This window comes from Neopelma chrysocephalum, unplaced genomic scaffold, assembly GCF_003984885.1.
Source record: "Neopelma chrysocephalum unplaced genomic scaffold, ASM398488v2 Primary Assembly neopelma1_24, whole genome shotgun sequence".
In the NCBI taxonomy this organism is placed as follows: Eukaryota; Metazoa; Chordata; class Aves; order Passeriformes; family Pipridae; genus Neopelma; species Neopelma chrysocephalum.
The window spans coordinates 40,223,737-40,242,977 of NW_020897693.1; the positions used below are offsets into that span (position 1 = coordinate 40,223,737).

At 38.5% G+C, this 19,241-nt stretch overlaps 1 protein-coding gene and 1 long non-coding RNA gene across 4 annotated transcripts in view; one reads left to right on the top strand and one right to left on the bottom strand.

Moving 5' to 3' along the window:
• Positions 1–1,613: 1,613 nt before the first annotated feature.
• LOC113962575 lies at positions 1,614–2,723 on the bottom strand. The gene is made up of 3 exons (XR_003532576.1): positions 2,440–2,723; positions 1,751–1,846; positions 1,614–1,666 (listed from the first exon to the last, which is right to left on the bottom strand). It is a non-coding gene; the product is annotated as an uncharacterized LOC113962575 (long non-coding RNA).
• Positions 2,724–2,975: 252 nt separating this feature from the next.
• Positions 2,976–19,241, top strand: part of TDP1 (tyrosyl-DNA phosphodiesterase 1) — a 43,578-nt gene continuing 27,312 nt past the window's right edge. For 2 of the 3 annotated variants that reach the window (XM_027673316.1, XM_027673328.1), the window contains exons 1-12: positions 2,976–3,042; positions 3,453–3,563; positions 3,726–4,276; positions 5,788–5,831; positions 6,459–6,514; positions 7,814–7,910; positions 8,462–8,496; positions 10,551–10,643; positions 12,306–12,476; positions 14,080–14,158; positions 17,325–17,510; positions 18,206–18,254. In XM_027673316.1, coding sequence (XP_027529117.1) covers positions 3,514–3,563; positions 3,726–4,276; positions 5,788–5,831; positions 6,459–6,514; positions 7,814–7,910; positions 8,462–8,496; positions 10,551–10,643; positions 12,306–12,476; positions 14,080–14,158; positions 17,325–17,510; positions 18,206–18,254 — 1,411 coding nt within the window. In that variant the 5' untranslated portion in view covers positions 2,976–3,042; positions 3,453–3,513. The remainder of the gene's footprint in view (positions 3,043–3,452; positions 3,564–3,725; positions 4,277–5,787; positions 5,832–6,458; positions 6,515–7,813; positions 7,911–8,461; positions 8,497–10,550; positions 10,644–12,305; positions 12,477–14,079; positions 14,159–17,324; positions 17,511–18,205; positions 18,255–19,241) is intronic. The other variant, XM_027673322.1, reaches the window with a different exon arrangement.

The window sequence follows — 19,241 nt, forward strand, 5'->3', positions numbered from 1 at the left end:
GGACCCTTCTTTCCAGGGCTGTTCTTAGTAGCTTCCAAAAAAATTAAAAGGGACGTTAATACAATCCAAGATTTTAATAATTTTGACAATGTAGTAATATGCACAACAACATGCTCAAGAACTGGATCCTAACAATCAACTTTTAGGATTGCAAAATCTGTATTTGGTTCCTCTCTGTTGCAGAGAGGGTTGTGTTTCTCAGAACTAGATTAAAAAGCACACAAATGTTGAAAGGAATATATACAGGGCCTAACCTCCAGTAAAAGCAAAACCTGTGGCCGTGCCATAAACCATAGCTAATGCATGTTAGCAAAAGCCACAAAAAAAAGTATCTGCCTCCCCAGAGATCTTTTAGGGATCTTCACAATGAGCAGTCATTGGGTAAAGAGCAACAGTTGCTGGAATTGGGCCCACATAAGGAGCCAGCAAAACCATGAGATGACAGAATCAGTCCTAGGACAAACATTTAATTAATTTTTGTGCAGCTGCACGACAAAATGGTCTAACAGCCAGGTGGTCACGGCAGTGCCTAGAGCCACAGCAGGTGTGACTTGGCACTTTTTCAGGAAGAAATAACTAAACCTGCAACTCCTTTTTCCCCAGGAGTCCTCTACTTCTACTCTCTTTCCAAAGAGGTGCCATAAGTGAGTTATGCACAGAATCTGCTCCTGTTTAAATGCCTTAAGCATGTTTTGAGCACTCCTGCTAGGAGAAACATCTAGGGAATTTGACAGAACAGTTAATTTTTAGATGAAGGTAAAAATAAGTAGGAGAAGACAGATAATGGGAAGCTGAGTGTTTTCAGATTCGTAATTCAGCAGTTAAGACTCATGTCAGAAGTCTTTATCATTTTTAGATCTGGCCATAGTTTATTGAGAAAATGTTTACCCACAGCTGAAATGTATCAAGTTCATTAAAGTTCATTAAAATATTTCTGTGAGTTTTACTTTAAATTATCATAGATGTAATTTTGTTTATGACTTTGTTAAGACAATTTTGGTAAAATATGTATTTAGGTAAAAAAAAAATAATAATAAGTCCCAAGTGGTCCTTGGTGAAGAAGATTCTCAAGCTGGAAAAGAAACATGAATGATCATTTCTACTTTATACATACTTTATCCATATAATATACTTTACAGTCAAGTTTGTATTGACATGCCATCAGAAAGATAAACTCACAATCATAATGTATTTATTCTGAAATCTTGCATGTGTGTTCTTCATACTCTTTTTCCATTCACTTGAGTAGAAACATAACTTCCAAAACTACATCAAGCCATACAATTTATCCAATATTTTCCTGTACGTAAACACATTATTTCTCTCAATTAACCTTTTTCTTGTTAACATTTTTGTAGAGCTGTAGGTTTACATTTGAGAAGTCAAGACAAAAAATGCCCAACTGTTACTTGAAACTTAAGCCAGATATATTATTGAGAATACATAATTATTATTAGAACATGTGTCAGTTTCACATCGACTGAAACTACTGAGTAAAGAAATGGAGTGTACCACTATTAAAAACCAAAAATCGATCAACAACAAGCTCAGTGAGTCATTTATTTAATATATTTTGTACACATATGAAATACAGTACATCCTTCTCCTCACCACCCTCTGCAGCAGGAGAAGTAGGGGTTTGATTATTTTCTTCTGAAATAAATATCTGCAGATAAGAAAATTACTTTAGAATCTGTAAGTATTCTGTGAGACATCTGGATCTTCAGAACATAGATGAAAAAGTAAATACCTTTGAGGGTTTCTAACAAAAAAACATTACTAGAGCGACTTTAACGTCTTCTCTGCTTAAATAGCCTTTGCTATCTTCCTCACATGCTTTAAAAAGCTAAAAAAAGAAAGTGATTTGCTTTAAAAACAATAAAGTTAAACTAATATTTTTTTACTTTGGGTAATTGTTATAGGAAAAATAAAATACGCACCTGCTGAATTAATTATGCTATAAATAAATTATTAAAGGTTAGTCACATCTCTGTCAGAACTCTATTTATCTACTCTGTTCCAGTAGCTGAAAATGGACCGAGTCCATTCAATTTTAAAGTTAAAATAAAGTTTATCCTACTTCTATGTTTTACACGCTTACAATAAAAAGGCTTTTTGCAAACTTAGAATGCATAGTACAGACTCCTAGAAAACAAATTACATTAAATTTGTCTCTGCAAGCTCTTAAACTGTTTCTTAAAAAATGCCAGGTAGCTTTAATTCTCAGCACTATGTAGACAGGAACTATGAAGAGAGAGTGGAGTGCCAGCAGAGTCAGAAGCCATCCAGCCTTCTTAAGTACTTCTAGAAAACAAATACTGTTTCCAGAGTCTATATTTAGAGACTATGCACATTACATACAAAAACATGCAACTCTCCTAAGAGATTTTCCCCCAGAAGACCTTCAGCAAGGGTTCATAATACAGAATTTAATCTTACAGTAGTGAAGAGTACATCCTCGGAGGGTTTCAGGAAAAACTATTACTAACAACTCTGCAGAAAAGCACCAAGAAAATTACACAGAGCAGTTGAAATTTCACTGAACGCTTTTCTCAGTGTATCTTGGCGATTTTACTGCTGGCACTTACATAATTTGTTAACTGCAGTCACAAGCTTACAATAAATTAGGGTAACGCGAACCAAACGCTCACACAGCTCGCTCCGGCAGCCCGAGCGCGCTTTGATGCAGACCGCGCTCCTCTGATTAATGTCACACCTGCTCCCTCCCGAACTCCTCGCGCAGTTGTCTCATTAGCGGGGCACTTCAGACACACTGATTAACACCGCGCTGAATGAACCATTATGCAAATACTGCACCTGCCCTGAGCTAATATTTAAGCCAAATAAAGTCTCATTAGATTAATCCAGGTCACTGAGACGCGCCTGCTCTGCCGCTGTAGCCTCTTGGCGCAGCCCGACCGCCCCCAGCTCCCGTGCGCCACCGGCCCGGAGGCGGGGCGGGGCTGCGCGGGGAAGGCGGGCCGGGGCCTGCTCTCGCTCCCCATCGCGGGCTGCGGGCGCTGCCGGGGCGCCGGGCGGGCGGTGAGTGGCGGTGCCGGCGGAGCGCGGCGGGCAGGGCAGGCGATGAGCCGGGAGGGGCCGACGGGGCCCTTTGGCGCCGTGCCCCGCGCGTCCCCTCAGCCGGCGGCGGCGGCCGCGGGCGCTGCCGTGCCCGGGGAGCGGCGGCGGGAGCCGCGGCCGCACGGCCCTGGGCGGTGGGGGCGGCTGGGGCCGGGTGGTGCCGCCCGGGGCATGGGGGTGGCGGAGGGAGGCCGCTGTCCCGGGCTCCGCTCCCGAGATGTTTTCCCGCGGAGGCAGCCGGAAAGGGCGGCCCCGGCCCGGCCCCGTGTCTTCCCAGCAGAGCGGGCGGGATGGCTCAGCCTTAGGTTTGGTATGAGAAATGCCCGCATCGTGCAAATCACTGCTCTGACTTATGGAGTGCTTTCCCGTAGGTTCCCCTATGCCAGCCCGCCTTCCGTGTGCAGACTTTTCACGTTAGGTGCGTCCCGTTTCATGGTTGCTCCCATTGCACGTGCTTCTTTGTTTCCTGGGAACAGAAACAAGTAAGCCTTGTACACTACGAAATTTTCCAGAGCACGGAGGTTCTGCTAAATATAGAAGCACGCTTCCTTAATAATGAACAAATGGGAGCCAGGAAGGGAAACGGACTTGAGCATAGCAAAAATGCACTATTTTTGTTCAGTGTTTTGTTTTCTAATCCATAGAAACATGCTTCAGGAAAGCGCACATGGTAAATGGACAGTATCCAGCAGTGATGAAAGTGCAGAGGAAGATTCTGATAGTGAAAAACCATCTACATCTTCATTACCGGATGCTGCACGTGGTAGAACAAGTGAACCACAATATCCATGCTCTGAAGCTAGGAAAGCTGCTCACAAGAGAAAAGCTTCTCCCTTGAAGCTCACTGATGAAAGTCATTCTACAGAAATACCTCCAGCAGCAAAACAGAGAACTAGCCAAGAAGGCTTAGGCTGGTGTCTTTCTAGCAGTGATGAAGAGCCCGAAGATCAGGAAAAGCATGCCTCCAGAGAAACAGTGAAAGAAGAAAAATATGATGTGCCCCAAGAGGAGCCTCTGAATCTTTGCAAAGATGACAAACTCTCAGAGAATTTGAAAGCAGAGGAATATAATGAAACACCCAGTGAAGCTCAAGATACCTGGGATTTGTTGAATGGAGGGAATCCCTTCAGGTTTTTTCTCACTAAAGTCAGTGGAATTGAACAGAGTTATAATTCTGGAGCCCTGCACATAAAAGGTGAACAAGTGGCTTGTACAGAAGTGGGCTTTTGGGAGAAAGCAAGAGCATGCTTTAGTTTGTGGGTATTTTTAAATTCGTGTACTTCTTGGTGTAGCTGAAGTTTCATATTCTAAATATGCAGGTTTATAGGAATTGGTTCTCTTATCTGGACTTTTGTCTTCTAGAAGTATAATAAAGCATTATTTGCTTATACGTGGTTGTAACTTCTGAGTTATGCTGCACAAATCTAATGTGTATTTAGCCAAGGTAATTCAAATGTGTTTCTTATTGCTGCTTTCCCTATGAGTTAATGTGGGGAAAACTGCTTGTCTTCATGGCAGTTATAGGGATGGTTCTCTTGGATGCCTAACTCCCTGAGTAGTTGTTTGCACTTGCCTTCATGCTGCTGAGGGATTTGGATCTAGTAATTTGCTATTACTTGATGCAGTACTTCTGAACATCAGTGTCTGGGATTTATGGGTCCATTTGAATTCAATTGGGAGTGAACATAAGTCAAGATGGAGCAAGGTGTTTGGTGTTACATTACTGATGCTTCAGGATTGCTCTGTAGTTGTAGTTTGATATAGGGGGGAAGAGCCTTGTACACCTGTAAGGATCCCCTTATTCAGAAATGAAATCTCCTGCATCACGAGACAGAATCAGAAGCAGGCATTAATAAGAGAGTTATGCACAGAAATACAATAAAATGGGGCAGAAAAAAATTGTCGTTCTTTGAAGGAGAAGAAATCACCAAAGACCTGTAAAATTAGGTTGTAACTTTCCTTCAATCTCATGTGCTCCCTATGAGCACTGATTATTGATGCAAGCTGGTATGAGAGACCAAAGTTGCTTTATTGCTGTATGTTTTTATGTGCTTTATGAATGTATTGGGGCTTTTGGCTTGTCCTCTCTTATAATTTCTACTAGGTGATTAGTTGAGGTGGTAGGCAGTATTTTTTGTTTAACCTGCAAAACCAGATTTCTGTAGAGCTAGGGCATGAAATATTTTACCCATCCTAGCAAGTATTTATAGGGTATGTTTTCAACTTGGTGCTGTGCTTCAGTTGTTGAGGTTATAAATCCTCAGTTGGATTAGTTTCCTGTGTTACCATGAATGAACTATGGATACACATATCCTATAATCAGTTTGCAACAGACAAATAAGCATTAACTATGCCATTATTGCTGCTACCTTGCCACAGTTCTTTAAGCCCATTCTATAGGGGAGAGAGTAGTTTGTCCCTTTCTCAATATGATCCTGGACTTTTTCCTAATCAATTTTTTAAACTTGTTTTCTGCTTTAAAAGTATTAATGCTTTTTATAAGCATATGACCCTAAGTGATTCAGTGGAGAACAGTGACTTGAATACTCAGATAAGTAATCTCGCTTGTGAGAGCCTCTGTTACACCAAATCTTTGAACAATCTGGGCCTTGTGCTATGGTAGTTATCAAGCTGTTCAAGATGCAAAATGTTTACTTTAACCTTTTTTTTTTTTTAATTTAATTATACTTTAATATTTTTTAATAGATATTTTGTCTCCTCTTTTTGGGACTCTCATATCTTCTGCCCAGGTGAGTTTCCTGGTTGCCAAACTGATTTGACTTGCTTGTTTCACTTAATTAATCTTAAACTTGATAATCCATGCTTGTACCATGTAGCTGACATTAGCAGGGAACTTTGTTAAAGTACAGAGGGGATTCTAAATGTTTTCGACTGTTCAGCAGTTTCTTGAAACATAAAAATCATCCCACCTTCTGCTTTAGAATTTAGGCAATTATAGGACTACTTTCTCTTTCCTGTTTTTGAGGAAGAAAAAAAACTGCCTTGCAGTCTAGGAATGATATTTTTGTTATTGTCTAGAAGCTTTTGCTGTCATTCGTGGCATAAGAACATGGCAAAGAGATGATCCTTGAACCAAAGCTTTCACATTATGTGCATAGATTCCTTTTTTCCTGCATGTTAAATTTTATGACCACTAACACATGCTTTTGAGAAACTTGAATTCATTCTTAAATTGTCAAGAGAAATAAAAGAAACATGTGAAAGTAAAAAATACACTTGGTTTTAGAACATGCTGTATATGATGCAAGCAGTGTTGCGTGATGACTTTACGTAAGAAGGTTTTTTACTGTAGTTCAGTGTTTTAACAAACTGCTTTTCCTTTTTAATGAGTCTGTTTTCTTTTTCTTATGTGCAAGTTTAACTACTGTATAGATGTGGGATGGCTTGTAAGACAGTATCCACAGGAATTCAGGTATGTTTATTTTATGAAGATGAAATTATGCAGTTCCCAGATCATTTGGTTCATACAGGTTCGTGTTGTAAGTGAATGATGAGCACTTGTTTGCAGTTGCAAATTATTGTTACCAATTGTATATGCATAGACTCTTGGTTTTCTTTCTACTCTTATTCCACAGTTGTAGTTCTCTATCGATTTCTTGGCTTTTTTTCCAAGACTGTTAAATGGTCAGAGTTCAGTATAGCTGGTTTTTTATTTTTATTAGTTAACATTTGGGAGGTTCCATTGTGGGCCACAGTGACAGTGCAGTAGATGACCTATAAAGATGGAGTTAGAAGCTTTTTGCCCTTACAGTTTACTGAGTCAAGAGCCAGATATTGCAAGAGAAAGGAGAGTGTAGGAAGGGCACAAGAAAATTACATGAAAAGTATCAGGATGATGGTGTGGTTATGACATAGTGAGTTGATAGATATTGTCATGAAAGCAGTTCTTGTTTGCTTGAAATTCCTTTCTGGTAGTTGCAACCTGCTGCAGATGAAGTGAGTGTATAATGTGCATTTTTCTATACTTTTTTCTTCATTTTACTGGAAATGCAGTAGAACCAGAGTTCACAGAATGGGTAAGGTTGGAAGGGACCACAGTGGGTCGAGCAGCACCCTATTCCTTCTGGGATCCTCAACTACCTATGTCAGAAAATTGTCATCAGTATGCAGCTGGAAAACCAGTAGTGGGTGATAATCAGTGGGCCATACTAGGCTGGGAAATTTCCTGGTGATGTGTCTTAATTGGGCCCCAGGGAGGCAACACTCCCTGCCTGTGGATTGGATCCAATTGTCAGGATCAGAAGTTGAGTTCTAGGGAGTGAACACCAAACTACTGCCAGAATAGACCTAGCCCTCTCCTTTTCCCTATCATTCTTCCCATCTTCTCTCTAAGATGACAGTTTCTAAATTGTCTTAGATCCCCACTGTGTATATCAGTGCTTTTGAGAACTTTCATTTGTCCATTTCCAGCTATAGGGATAAGAATTCCTTTCAAGATCTTGTATTAATAGCTCCTGTTTTGGCATCTGCTTTATTCCATGCTTCCTGTTTTCCTTTTTTTTTTCCATTAAAATTTTCTAGTGTCTTTTTCTTAGAGGTTCAATTGTAGTTACTGCTATTGTGAGTTAGTTAACAAGGCATATAAATTTCAGTGCCATCTTTCTGCTGGGTTATCCAATGTAGGGGCCAGAAGTCATAGCTACGTGAAGAAATGGTTTAGGCTGATTGCTAATTCACTTGATGTTTCAATGGTTATCTCCTTGTGTTTAAGGAAGAAGCCATTGCTGATAGTTCATGGTGAAAAGAGAGAATCCAAAGCTGAACTGATTGCACAAGCACGGCCTTATGAGAACATTAGCTTTTGTCAGGTAATTAATGTCTGTATCATCCTTTGGTTGAAGTTAAGCCATCTGCTGCACTCAAAATCTTGTTATGAATGAAAAGAGACACACCTTATGTGGGAAGTCAAGAGTTTTTTGTTAATCTTTAAGGAATGTACTTACCAGGACTATAGGAACATGGTAACAATGATCCTGGACTTAGCCTACCATAAGGACATACCTAAGTCCACAAAAGTGTGCATAGAACAGCTGCCCACAAAAATGTCACAGGGTTCATAGAAGAGCTGCTCGCTCTCTCCTGTTCATCTGGATGTCTAGCAGGAACCTCGGGTCCTTTTCTGCTGGCTGTTTCTGAAAATGCTGCTGGTAAGAGACGCAGAAATTTTGCTGGAGCAGTTCCAGCAAAAATTGAGTGCCATTTGAAGTCTAGCTTGTATAAAGTGGAGACTGCATTTAGAAGTGCTGAGGGGGGAAATAATGTGTTTTGTGATCTGTCCACTAGAGAGCAGTGAAATGAAATAAAATTAGAAAGCAGTGCACAATAGAAATTCTTAATGATCAACTTTTTAATTTTGTAGGCTAAACTGGATATTGCATTTGGAACTCACCACACGTAAGTAACACTATGAAGCAGAAAGGTCTGCCACAAAGCTGAGTTTCATAGAAATTGTTGAGTCTTAAAGAAAAATTTCCATAACCATTTTATATTTAGAGATGGCAGGATTCTTCCAGTTTAAGGAAACAGTTCAGCTGTTGGGTAGATACGAGATGTGCAGGCTAGACAGTTGAAGTCTAACAGGTCTAAGACACGTGAACTGCAGGTCCTGGCTCTTGCCTTGCACCTTAATGCCAAAATTGTAATGCAGACTTGATCAGTCAGTTTTGCCTCTTGGCAGGGCAGGCACAACACTGATTTGTGTTGATATGTGAAGGATCTGGAAATTAGTGAATTTGGGGGGTTTTCTCAAAGAAGAAACTTGAATTTAATATTGTAGAAGCGTCACAAAGGGAATTTTATAGATTAAATCTGTTCTTATCTGTAGCTTTCAATCTTACATCTCAGCAAAGATATTTTGGTTTCAGTTTAGTTTTCAGTAAAAAATACTGCAGTATTTTTCAATCAGTTAACCTTTTGCATAACTTGTTTTATGAAACATGACATTACATTAAAACATTGATCTGAAAGGCTAGTGTTTCTGACAGAAAGCATACTGACAAACTCATTGCCTGTTTGGAGAAAAACATGCAGATAAAGAGAAGAAATCAGCTTTTAAAAAAGGAGTCTTGTTTCTCTCAGGTTTGGTGAGGGACATAGAATGAATTGAGGTTGTCTTTCAAATAGATAATTTTTAAAGCTTTAGCTTATTTTCACTTAAGCAGTATAAGCAGCAACTCTCATTCTTTGTGTGTTCAACTTTAGATTTTTTTCTTCAATTACACTTTGGCATAAATAAGTGATAAGGATACTAAATGCTGCAGTTCTTTAAACCCTGTATTTTAAAGGGTTATTCTGGGTAGTGTGTTTCTGAATGTTTTCCACTTCAGGTGGAAAACAAGTGATTAGCAGAGTAGTAAATTGGATCCTGGTGGGTAATAAAACAGCTTTTTTTAGGGGGACACTTAACAGATTTCACCCCATCAAATATAAAGAGTTACATGTAATTCTGGTTGTATGATGTTAAACTTATATTACATTTCAGTGACTTTTTTTGAGATTAGTGGTTTTTCAGTCAGCTATCACTTTTATATACCTTAATCTTGCACTTTATTTTGCTGTAAAATACTTATTTTACTGTCAACTCCAGTTGTGCTTAGATCAAGGCATAACACAGATGCGGGCAACTATTTTATGGTTACAGGGTCTTGCATATTGTGCAGACTGCTGTAAGCATAGGAAAGTGTGTGCAGGTAACATTAAAAGCAGAATTTACTGAATAAATACTTGCCTAAGTTCAAGCCTGATACAATTTGCATCTTGTCATGGGGCAGCAATGAGAATAAGAGTGTTTTTCCTTATGGCTTTTATTCTTGAGCATGGGTTTCTGTGGAAACCGTTTCATACCTTGGGACCATATGAATATGCTGTCTACACAACTATTGAAAGCTTGTATATGAAAATTTGAGCACTTACGTTACCAAGAAATACAGATGTTTATTTTAAACTCAGTTACTAGTTTTAAAACTTCTTTATGCGGTAGCTTGAGTTTAGAGTTATGGTAGATAAATAGCTTTTTTTGATGTCCCAGTGATTAGCTACCTACACACCTTCTTTTTAAATAAAAATTCTCAGTTTAAGAGTAAGGAACTAGGTTTCAATTAATTCAGCTATAAGTAAAGGTCTTTTAGTGTTCCTAAATTTTCTAACTATCTGCAAAGGGATAAGTTTATCTGAAGAACTTTGCAAATATAGGAAGTGTTCTGCAAGTATTGATTTTTGCTGTGGGTGTTGCATGAAATGTTAAGCTGTACTCTAGAATAAAATATATCAGGACGTTCTAATGACTGCCATGTGAGCTTGGCCTGCGCATGGATTGAAGTCTAAGTGCTTGCATGGTGCAGAACAAATTTTTCAAAAAACATTATCCTGAAGCATTTTAGTGACTTGTTAATTTATCTCCTATTCTGTGTACTTAAAATAGATGAAGAGTTCTGTATTTTTTTTTAAAGGAAAATGATGTTGTTGTTATATGAAGAAGGTCTTCGAGTTGTGATTCATACGTCCAATCTTATCGCTGAAGATTGGCACCAGAAAACTCAGGGGTAAGCAACAATCTCTAGCAGGTGTATGTTTACTTTACTACTTTCTGTAGGTATTTGCTGCTGCTGGAGATGGGATACTAGGTCAGATGATCTAGTGCTAAAGTCTTGGACTCCTAAGATAGAGCTGTTCTAAAGAAAAAAATAAAAAATTGAACCTAGAATGCTGGTAGCTGTCTGAGCCTGAACTCTGCTTGCTTCCTGTTGTAAACAAAATTACGTACCCAGTTGGCTGTTAGCTTAAACCTGATCTGACTGATATAAAATTTTATTATGCCATTCTGTTTTTTCATGAAAAAACTTCTTAGCTATAAAGTACTCTTTATATAGATCTGAAGCAGCTATTTAAAAATTATCTTAATACTTCAAGAATTTTATGAATGTGCAAATGTTCTGCAGAATGTAACCTGATAAATGTTGGGCACTACTGGTTCCATAATACAGTAGTTAACCTAGTATCTACCCAGTATTCTTTCCTTGGAAGGAATTTTTTTCCTGTTTTATTTTCTTTGTAGAAGTTTTTAAACTTGCTGACCAGCCTGGGACATAGTTTTGTTTAGAGCACTACAAATAGGACTAATAAATAAATATAAATAAATATATTACTATAAATATATAGTAATATAAAGCTCCTCTGCCTCTTGTTTTTTGACTGGTTTTGTGGGAGCATTTTTTTAGTTAGATCACCTTAGTAAATCAGGGTATAAAATTTCTTCAAACTAATTGAAAATGGCTTTTCAGAAGATACCATCGCTTTGGCATCCATTTTGCTGCCATTAAATATGGCAGGGTTTTTGAGGCTTTTTGCTTGTCTGAGGCAAGCTCTGGAGGTTTTTGAGTGGCAAAAATAGCCACTGATTTTTTTTTTTGCCTTTAAATCTTAGAGGCAGCTTTAGTATCTTGTGGCAGTTAGCTTCTTAGAAAGCTAAGAAAGCATGAAAATACCTACTTGGGATACTTAACAAGTTTCCCTACTTGTCAAACATGAAAAATATTTTTCTTTTTAGCTTTTGCATACTGCACTATTGTGCAGTATCACTGATATGTGGTGATTCACTGTCTTCTCTGTTTTATCGATTTCTGAATTTCAAAGGATAGTGTCAACACATTGTAAAGTTGATAATGCAGAACCTTTGGTTTCCATGGCTCCAATGGTGTGTGACTGGAAAGAAATGCTAAATGTTTTTCCTGTGTAGTGCCCGTCTTATTTTATTCTGATGGAAGTTCTGGAGAGGCAGCTTATCGTTGTGGGCTACTCTTCAAACTATGCAAAACTTTCACATGCTTTAATTGGTGATTTCCTTTATAATTGCACGAACCAGGAGTTTAGCACAATGCATTGCAGTGTCCTATTCCTACAGAAAATGTTGATAAAAGGACTAATGGTTGCTAAGTCTGATCCTGGCCTGTTTAACAGAGGTGAAAACTGTGGATAAATATTGAGATGGTTGTTTTCATTTGAAAGTATTAGTTTTCTGGTTTTGAGTATAAGATGGTGATTCTGTAGCTGTAAAGGCAAGTCAACTATAGTAAATATCACAGTAAATCTCTCTAGTATTTGTTTAGGACCTTCATATGTACTTTAATCACTTACTAAAACCATATGTTGATGTGTGGTGTCCTTGTTTATGTGGCTTTTTTTTTTTTTTTTTTTTTTTTTTTTAGAATATGGCTAAGCCCTTTATATCCAAGGCTGCCTAAGGGAGCAACAGGTTCTGCCGGTGAATCTGAAACTAATTTTAAATCTGACCTAATAAGTTACTTGATGGCTTACAATTCTCCTATACTCAAGGAATGGATAGATCTGATTCAAGAACATGACTTATCAGAGACAAGGTACATATTGTGTTCTTAGTAACTTGCATGTGTGAAGGTTTTTTTCTCAAAAATTGAATATCTCTGTTAGAATCTATTAGACCCCGAGTTTGTTTTGTAAGCTTACCTTGTTTCAGGCTTCAGTGTTCAAATATGACTCTAACTTCACACAGTTTTTTAGATATGTCTTGTATAGATTATGTCAAATTGACCCACTTCTAGTTTTATAAGCATGAATTTTAAAGGAAGGAAGAAAGAAAGGTGCACCAGCAGTAACTTTACAGAAGGTAACTGTAAAGTGGTAAGGATTTGGTTTCATTTAAGACAGTCTGACTTAAATATTTACTCCAGTGAAATTACCAGTGGAAAACACTGTGTGGTATTTGGTTTGTCATGTAAAAACAATCATATATGTAAAGGTTACTTTAATGGGGAGAGTAAGAAGAGGCTTCTGAATTGTAAGGCGAAGTTCAATCCACATGCATATATATAGTATTTTGCCTGTAACAGGCATGAGTTGAGTCTGGTATGCAATGTTGTGTCTACTTGGTCTTGAAATAGTCTTCTCTAATATCACATTGCTGATACTGCTTAAAATAATTCAGGTTGCTCAAATTTACTTCTAATAGATACATCTTGCAGTTCCACTGAAATATGGGTCCTTAGTTCAGAAAGTGTGTCTTGATGACTTAATTGCAGTTTTATAAGCTGATAAAAATTGTTGAAAAGTAAAGCTGAAAAAGCTGAAAATGGTCATAAACTGCAGTGAAAATAGAGTCTGAAACCTTGTCTAGTTCATACATGAAAAAATGCTTTTTTGTTTACATGGAGTCATACAAGATTGAAGGGGGGTGAAGAAAAAAGTATGTACTTTATAATCAGGAGAGCTAACAGCCTGAGCTGCTGCTCTGATTGAATTTATCATCTTCATGAGCTTGGCCACATGAGCTGAGCCCTAGCTGATGTGAGTTTATGCACGGTCTAGGAAAGAGTCACTTGTTAGAGTAAGGATCAACTCCTTGCCCTATGAAATATGTAGGGGACATTCATTCATGGATAAAGCTAGGCATGAGATGCAGTAGGGAACAGCTTCTTAAAGCCTATGTTTGTTGTGACTTTGGGCAGGTCTCTTCCCTGTTTTCAGGGTAAAGTCAAACAGGTTACTAAACCATTATTAGGAAGATGGTTAAAAGAGCTGTACTTTGCATCTGAACTATTGGGTGCCCAAATGACAACTCATACCTGAATCTGCTGATTTGGATGCAGCAGTAGAGTGGCTTTTCTCAAAATTATGTGCCCAGTAATGTGTCAAATAAGCTCTTTGTGTTTATTGCTAACATTGTCTGTCTTCTGCATTTTTATACAAAGAAATAGGTGTAGTTGTTGTCTATGCTGTTAACATCCTGGTGGTGCATGACAGCCACACAGGATGCTAATAATAATTATACAGCTGAAAATATACTTTTCTTTGTATTGTAAATTCTGTGAGAAAGATTAAATATTTCTGGTTGCACTTCTATGTTCAATCTTGCTGATAGGTTTTACTTTAATACCTTGCTACTTCACCAAACCAAACCACTCCAGATCTACAAATAACTTCGGGATTTTTTGTTTCTTTCTGTAGAGTGTTTCTTCTTGGTTCTACCCCTGGACGGTATCAAGGCAGTGATAAAGAGAAGTGGGGTCATCTTAGGCTCAGAAAGGTACCAAAACTGTAACCTTTTTTGTTAATGTCCTTTCAAATGTAAATAGAATTTGGGAGGGCATGCTTGAGTTCCTTTCCAGCTGTGATCTTCAGTCTTTTAATACATTGTTACAGTTTAAGTTAGCAATAACATACATAAGCTTGCAACTTATGACAGTGTAGACTTTGTGCATTGTGTTCCTGGGAGTTATTTCCATGGTCAGCTTGTGGTCTTGTCATGTGCTTACAGATACCTGAGGAGTCAGTGTAACTCAAATGACTTCCTGTCAGCTGTTGGTGTTTCTAGCAAGAGTGACACTGTCAAAATCCAGTCTTCTGTGACTGGGATCCAAATGTAGCCTTTTTCAAAAGCACTAACTGAGGAAAGATTTGTTGACATAGAGACTTGTCTGCACATAGGGAGTAGGCATGTTTTATTACTTGAATGTTAAGGTTTATTGCAGTTTCTTTTTCTCTAATGAGCTGGCAATAAACCAATCAAATAAAAAACCAGTTTATACATAGCAAATGTCATCAGTTCGGTCAAGATTTTAGTTATATTCCACTACATTGCTAAGATCTTGATTATTTTTTTTTCTATTGCATTTTTATATCAACTAAATAATTAGAAACATGGACTTTTTTTTTTTTACACCCACTCTGTCCCCTATTTGGGTTTTTTGCTGGATTTTGGGGTTTTTTGGTCATGTCAGTATATGTGACATCAAGCCTGTTGGCGACAGACAGGATGTATATACTTGTCTCAAAGGGTAAAAAGGACCTATGCTCAGGACTTAGCAGGGCTCACTGAAAGAGCTTTAAACTAGATTTGAATGGGTGAAAGGATAAAACCAGGCTCACTAAAAATAAGCCTGGAGCAGCTCAAACACACCAGTGTTTGAGGGACACTGTGCTAACAAGGTCCTTCAGTCTGCTGTCTCAGTGGAGGTAGGGGATGGACATCCATTTAGCAGCAAAGACACAAGACTTATTAGTGTGTCAGAAATCATGAAAGTGCCTGAGAATGGTCATGTAGGAATTAGGGCTTCTCTCTCCAAAAAGGTGGCAGGATCAATAGTCCCACTGAAGTGCATCTGCACCAATGTACACAGCATGGACAACAAACAGGAGGAAATGGAAGTCATTGTGCAGCAGGAAAACTCTGACATAGTTGCCATCACAGAAGCATGGTGAGATGACTCACACAGTTGGAGTGCTGCAGTGGATGGCTATAAACCCTTTAGAAAGGGTAGGCAAGGAAGGAGAGGCTGTCGGGTCATCACAGGTAGCCCTGCATGTTAGAGTTTTGATTGTCTAGAGGGTCAATAAGGCCAAGTTCTGGGTCCTGCACTCGAGTCACAACAACCCCATGCAGCGCTACAGGCTTGGAGCAGAGGCTGGAAAGCTGTGTGGTGGAAAAGGACCTGGGGTTGCTGGTCAACAGCCAGCTGAACATGAGCCAGCAGTGTGCCCAGGTGGCCAAGAAGGCCAGTGGCACCCTGGCCTCTATCAGAAACAGTGTGGTTATTGTGACCAGGGTAGTGATTGTCCCTCTGTGCTTGGCACTGATGTCACGTGTCAAATCCTGTGTTCGGTTCTGGGCCCCTCACTACAAGAGGGGTCATTGAGATGCTGGAGTGTGTCCAGAGAAAGGCAATGGAGCTGGTGAAAGGTCTGGAGCACAGTTCTAATGAGGAGCAGCTAGGGGTGTTTAGCCTTGAGAAAAGGAAGCTCAGGGAAGACCTTACTGCTCTCCACAACTACTTGGAAGGAGGTTGTAGCAAGGTGGGGGCCATATCTTATCCCAAATAACAAGCGATAGGACAAGAGGAAATAGCCTCAAGTTGCACCAGGTGAGGTTTAGATTGGATATTTGGAAAAATTTCTTCACCAAAAGGGTTGGCATTGGAACAGGCTGCTCAGGGAGGTGGTGGTGTTAAATACCTTGGAGGTATTTAACAGGCATATTGATGTGGCACTCAGGGATATGGTTTAGTAATGGACTTGACAGTGTTATGTTAATGATTGGACCCTACTGTCTTAGAGGTCTTTACCAACCTAAATGATTCTGTGATTATTTAGATAAGCCATAATGGTGAATCTTCATACAAGATTGCATATCTCTTGTAGGGACCCTTCTTGTTTGTTGTGGTTTGGTTTTCTTTATTGTTGTGTTTTTTGGTTGTTTTTTTTGTTGTGTTTTAGAATTAGATGATGTATTTCACATTATCTGTTAAAGGCCTCTGATAATTGGAGAGTTTTCAACCTGCACCTCCTGCTAAAGTGGCATTATTTTGAATACTGTCATGACTTTTACATGGAGCTCTAATCCTGTCCATGGCAAGCTTCTGTGGCATACAAAATGTTTATGTATCACATGACTTGTGACACTAACTTACTCTTTTAGACTTCCCATTGCTTGTTAAGAGCTTGTCCTTTCTAGTACATGTTGTCTTCCATGTTTTTTGCCTAGTTAAACACAAAATGAGAACAAAATAAAACAGAAAAAGCCTGTAAAGGTGGTCTTGTGGCAAATGTTTCTGTGATTTTAAAAAGGTTAATATTTTAAGTACCCATGCAGACAGTCCTGATGATACTACACTCATGGCTGAAGCTATTTAGTTATGTGATCTCTCTAGAGGGGTCAAGGTAGCCACTACATAGAATTTAATATGTGCCTATATCCATCTGGTTTTAATGTGACTTTAAATTCCATTCTCAGCTAAAGAACTCTACTAAAAGGATTATTTCACTTTTGTCTTCAATTGTTCTTTTTTCTCTTCTTATTGTAGGCTTCTGTTGTAGCTGAGGCTATAATATGAGAGGAATTTTATGGCCAACAACCACCAAATATAAAAAATATTTAGTGAAGTTGTTGTGACTTCTGAAGCTAATGTTTCATGTTTTTAGAAAGAGTTTCTAATATTCTTTTCACTTGTTATTTAATGGTTAGCTTTAGTGCTTTTGGATAAAACTTGTGATGTTTAATCTTTTCTTGAAGTGGGTTATTTGGAAAGCCTGATAATTTTTTTTTTTTTTTATTGCAAAGTTAAATATGTAGTATAAATGTTAATCTCTTTCATTATCAGAAGTGAATTATATTTATTATATCAGAAGTGATATCAAACCAATAAAGGTATTCTTTGCCTGTTGAAGTCTAACAGTGTTTTAATTCCCCTCACTAGCTTTTGAAGGAGCATGCTTTGTCAATACCAGCACAGGAATCCTGGCCTCTTGTTGGACAGTTCTCAAGCATTGGTTCAATGGGAGCTGATGGGTCCAAATGGCTGTGCTCTGAGTTCCAAGAGAGTCTGGTGGCTGCAGGCAGTGGTGTGACACCTTTCCTTAAATGCGATGTCCCAATTCATTTGGTATGTCTTTTAGATGCTGGTGACCTTTATTTAACACTTATTATTTGATTTTGAAATCTTAGTCATTGGTTTTCTTTGAAAGACAGTAATGGGGTTTTCATCCTGAAATCCTAAGCATGCCACTTGCTGATACTTAATTGTGTATGGTATACTATAAAAATGTACTATGACTTCCATCTGCATGACACTAGAGTATATATAATCTAATCAAAACTGTCTTCTCACTCTATAACTTATCTTCTGTTAGGTTTTGTAGATGCAGCTATTTCTGCTACTGAGATGTAACTGAACCCTTAGTCATTAATACCTTTGGTTATTAGCACAGTGAAATGGAGGAGCAGAAAGAAGTTTGTGGCCTTTACCATGTGCTAGTTGCTCCTGCGTACTCATATTTGAGATATGAGACTAAAATCTCATAAAGTAATGTTAAGGCTAGCTTTGACCACTTGAAAGTGGTTGAAGCAGTGTTGAATCTTGCTAGCTAATTTTGGTTAGCTCTGTAAGAGCAGTAAAAATATTAGACTTCGTTACTGGCACACGTGTAGTTTTAAGCTCCAGTGTAATTTTATTCATTTTGAAAAGTGAAGCTTTTAATGTGTTTTTTTCCTCAGGTTTTCTTTGAAGTGTCATTTGTTTGAAAATTGGCAGCTTGCATATTTAGAGCTGTTATTAAAGTTACTTTTTTTTCCATGAAGGTTTATCCTACTGTGAACAATGTGAGGCTGAGTCTGGAAGGGTATCCTGGTAAGCAGATGAATCCCCATTTATTAGCTTTTTGTGGTCATAACGTCCTGCAAAATCACTTTAGTGGTTGATGTTGAACGAACACAAAGTTGTCATCTTGCTGAGAACGTGGTAGAATAGGTGGCAGTACAATCCTTTAATTTTCTTTTACTGGAGCTCTAGCTCCAGCTCTCCTATTGTGATTGAATACAAGAGGCTTTGTGGGCGTTGGTAGGTAATGTTTAAGTCTGTCTAGCCATGTTCATACATCACTGTGTATGAAAATAACAACTCTTGCCCACTCTTCTTACTCCAGTCATACTTTCATTTTGGCAGAAAATTCAGGTTTGAGTGTGCCAAGTTTTGTTTGCAGTGTCGTTTTGCACATCAAATACAACAGAGGCTAAGATGTTTTGCTAGTCATTGGTCATTTTTTAAATATTGTAATATACAGCTGTTCTGTTCAGTCTTCCCATGTTTATATTCACAAAGTCAATATATTTGTGAAAGCATAGCCCCAGCAAACCAGAAACAGGAACTGGTACTGTAGTATTCTGATGCAGTGAAGCTTCTTTTACTCAAAAACAAGTCTTCAAAAGGTCAAAGCAATTGGAAGACATTCACAAGGACTAAAAGAAAGAAATTCTTTCCTGTCTTTAGGAAGGGTAAGAAGGAGGATCTGGGGACCTATAGGCTTGCCAGCCTCACTTTGATCCTGGGGAAAGGTTATGGAGCAAAGAATACTGGAAAATATTTCCAAACATGATGGACCAAGAAGGTGATCCAGAATAGTCAGCATGCATTTTTGAAAGGATAAATTATGCTTAATTAACCTGATGTCCTTCTATAAAGGGATGAATGGCCTGATGAATGAGGAGTGCACTAGATGTTGTTTATCTTAACTTTAAGTTTTTCATCCCTGTCTGCTCTAACATCATTACAACAACATGATTAAGTACAGGCTGAATGAGTGGAACATGGGGCAGATTGGAACTGGCTGAACTGCCA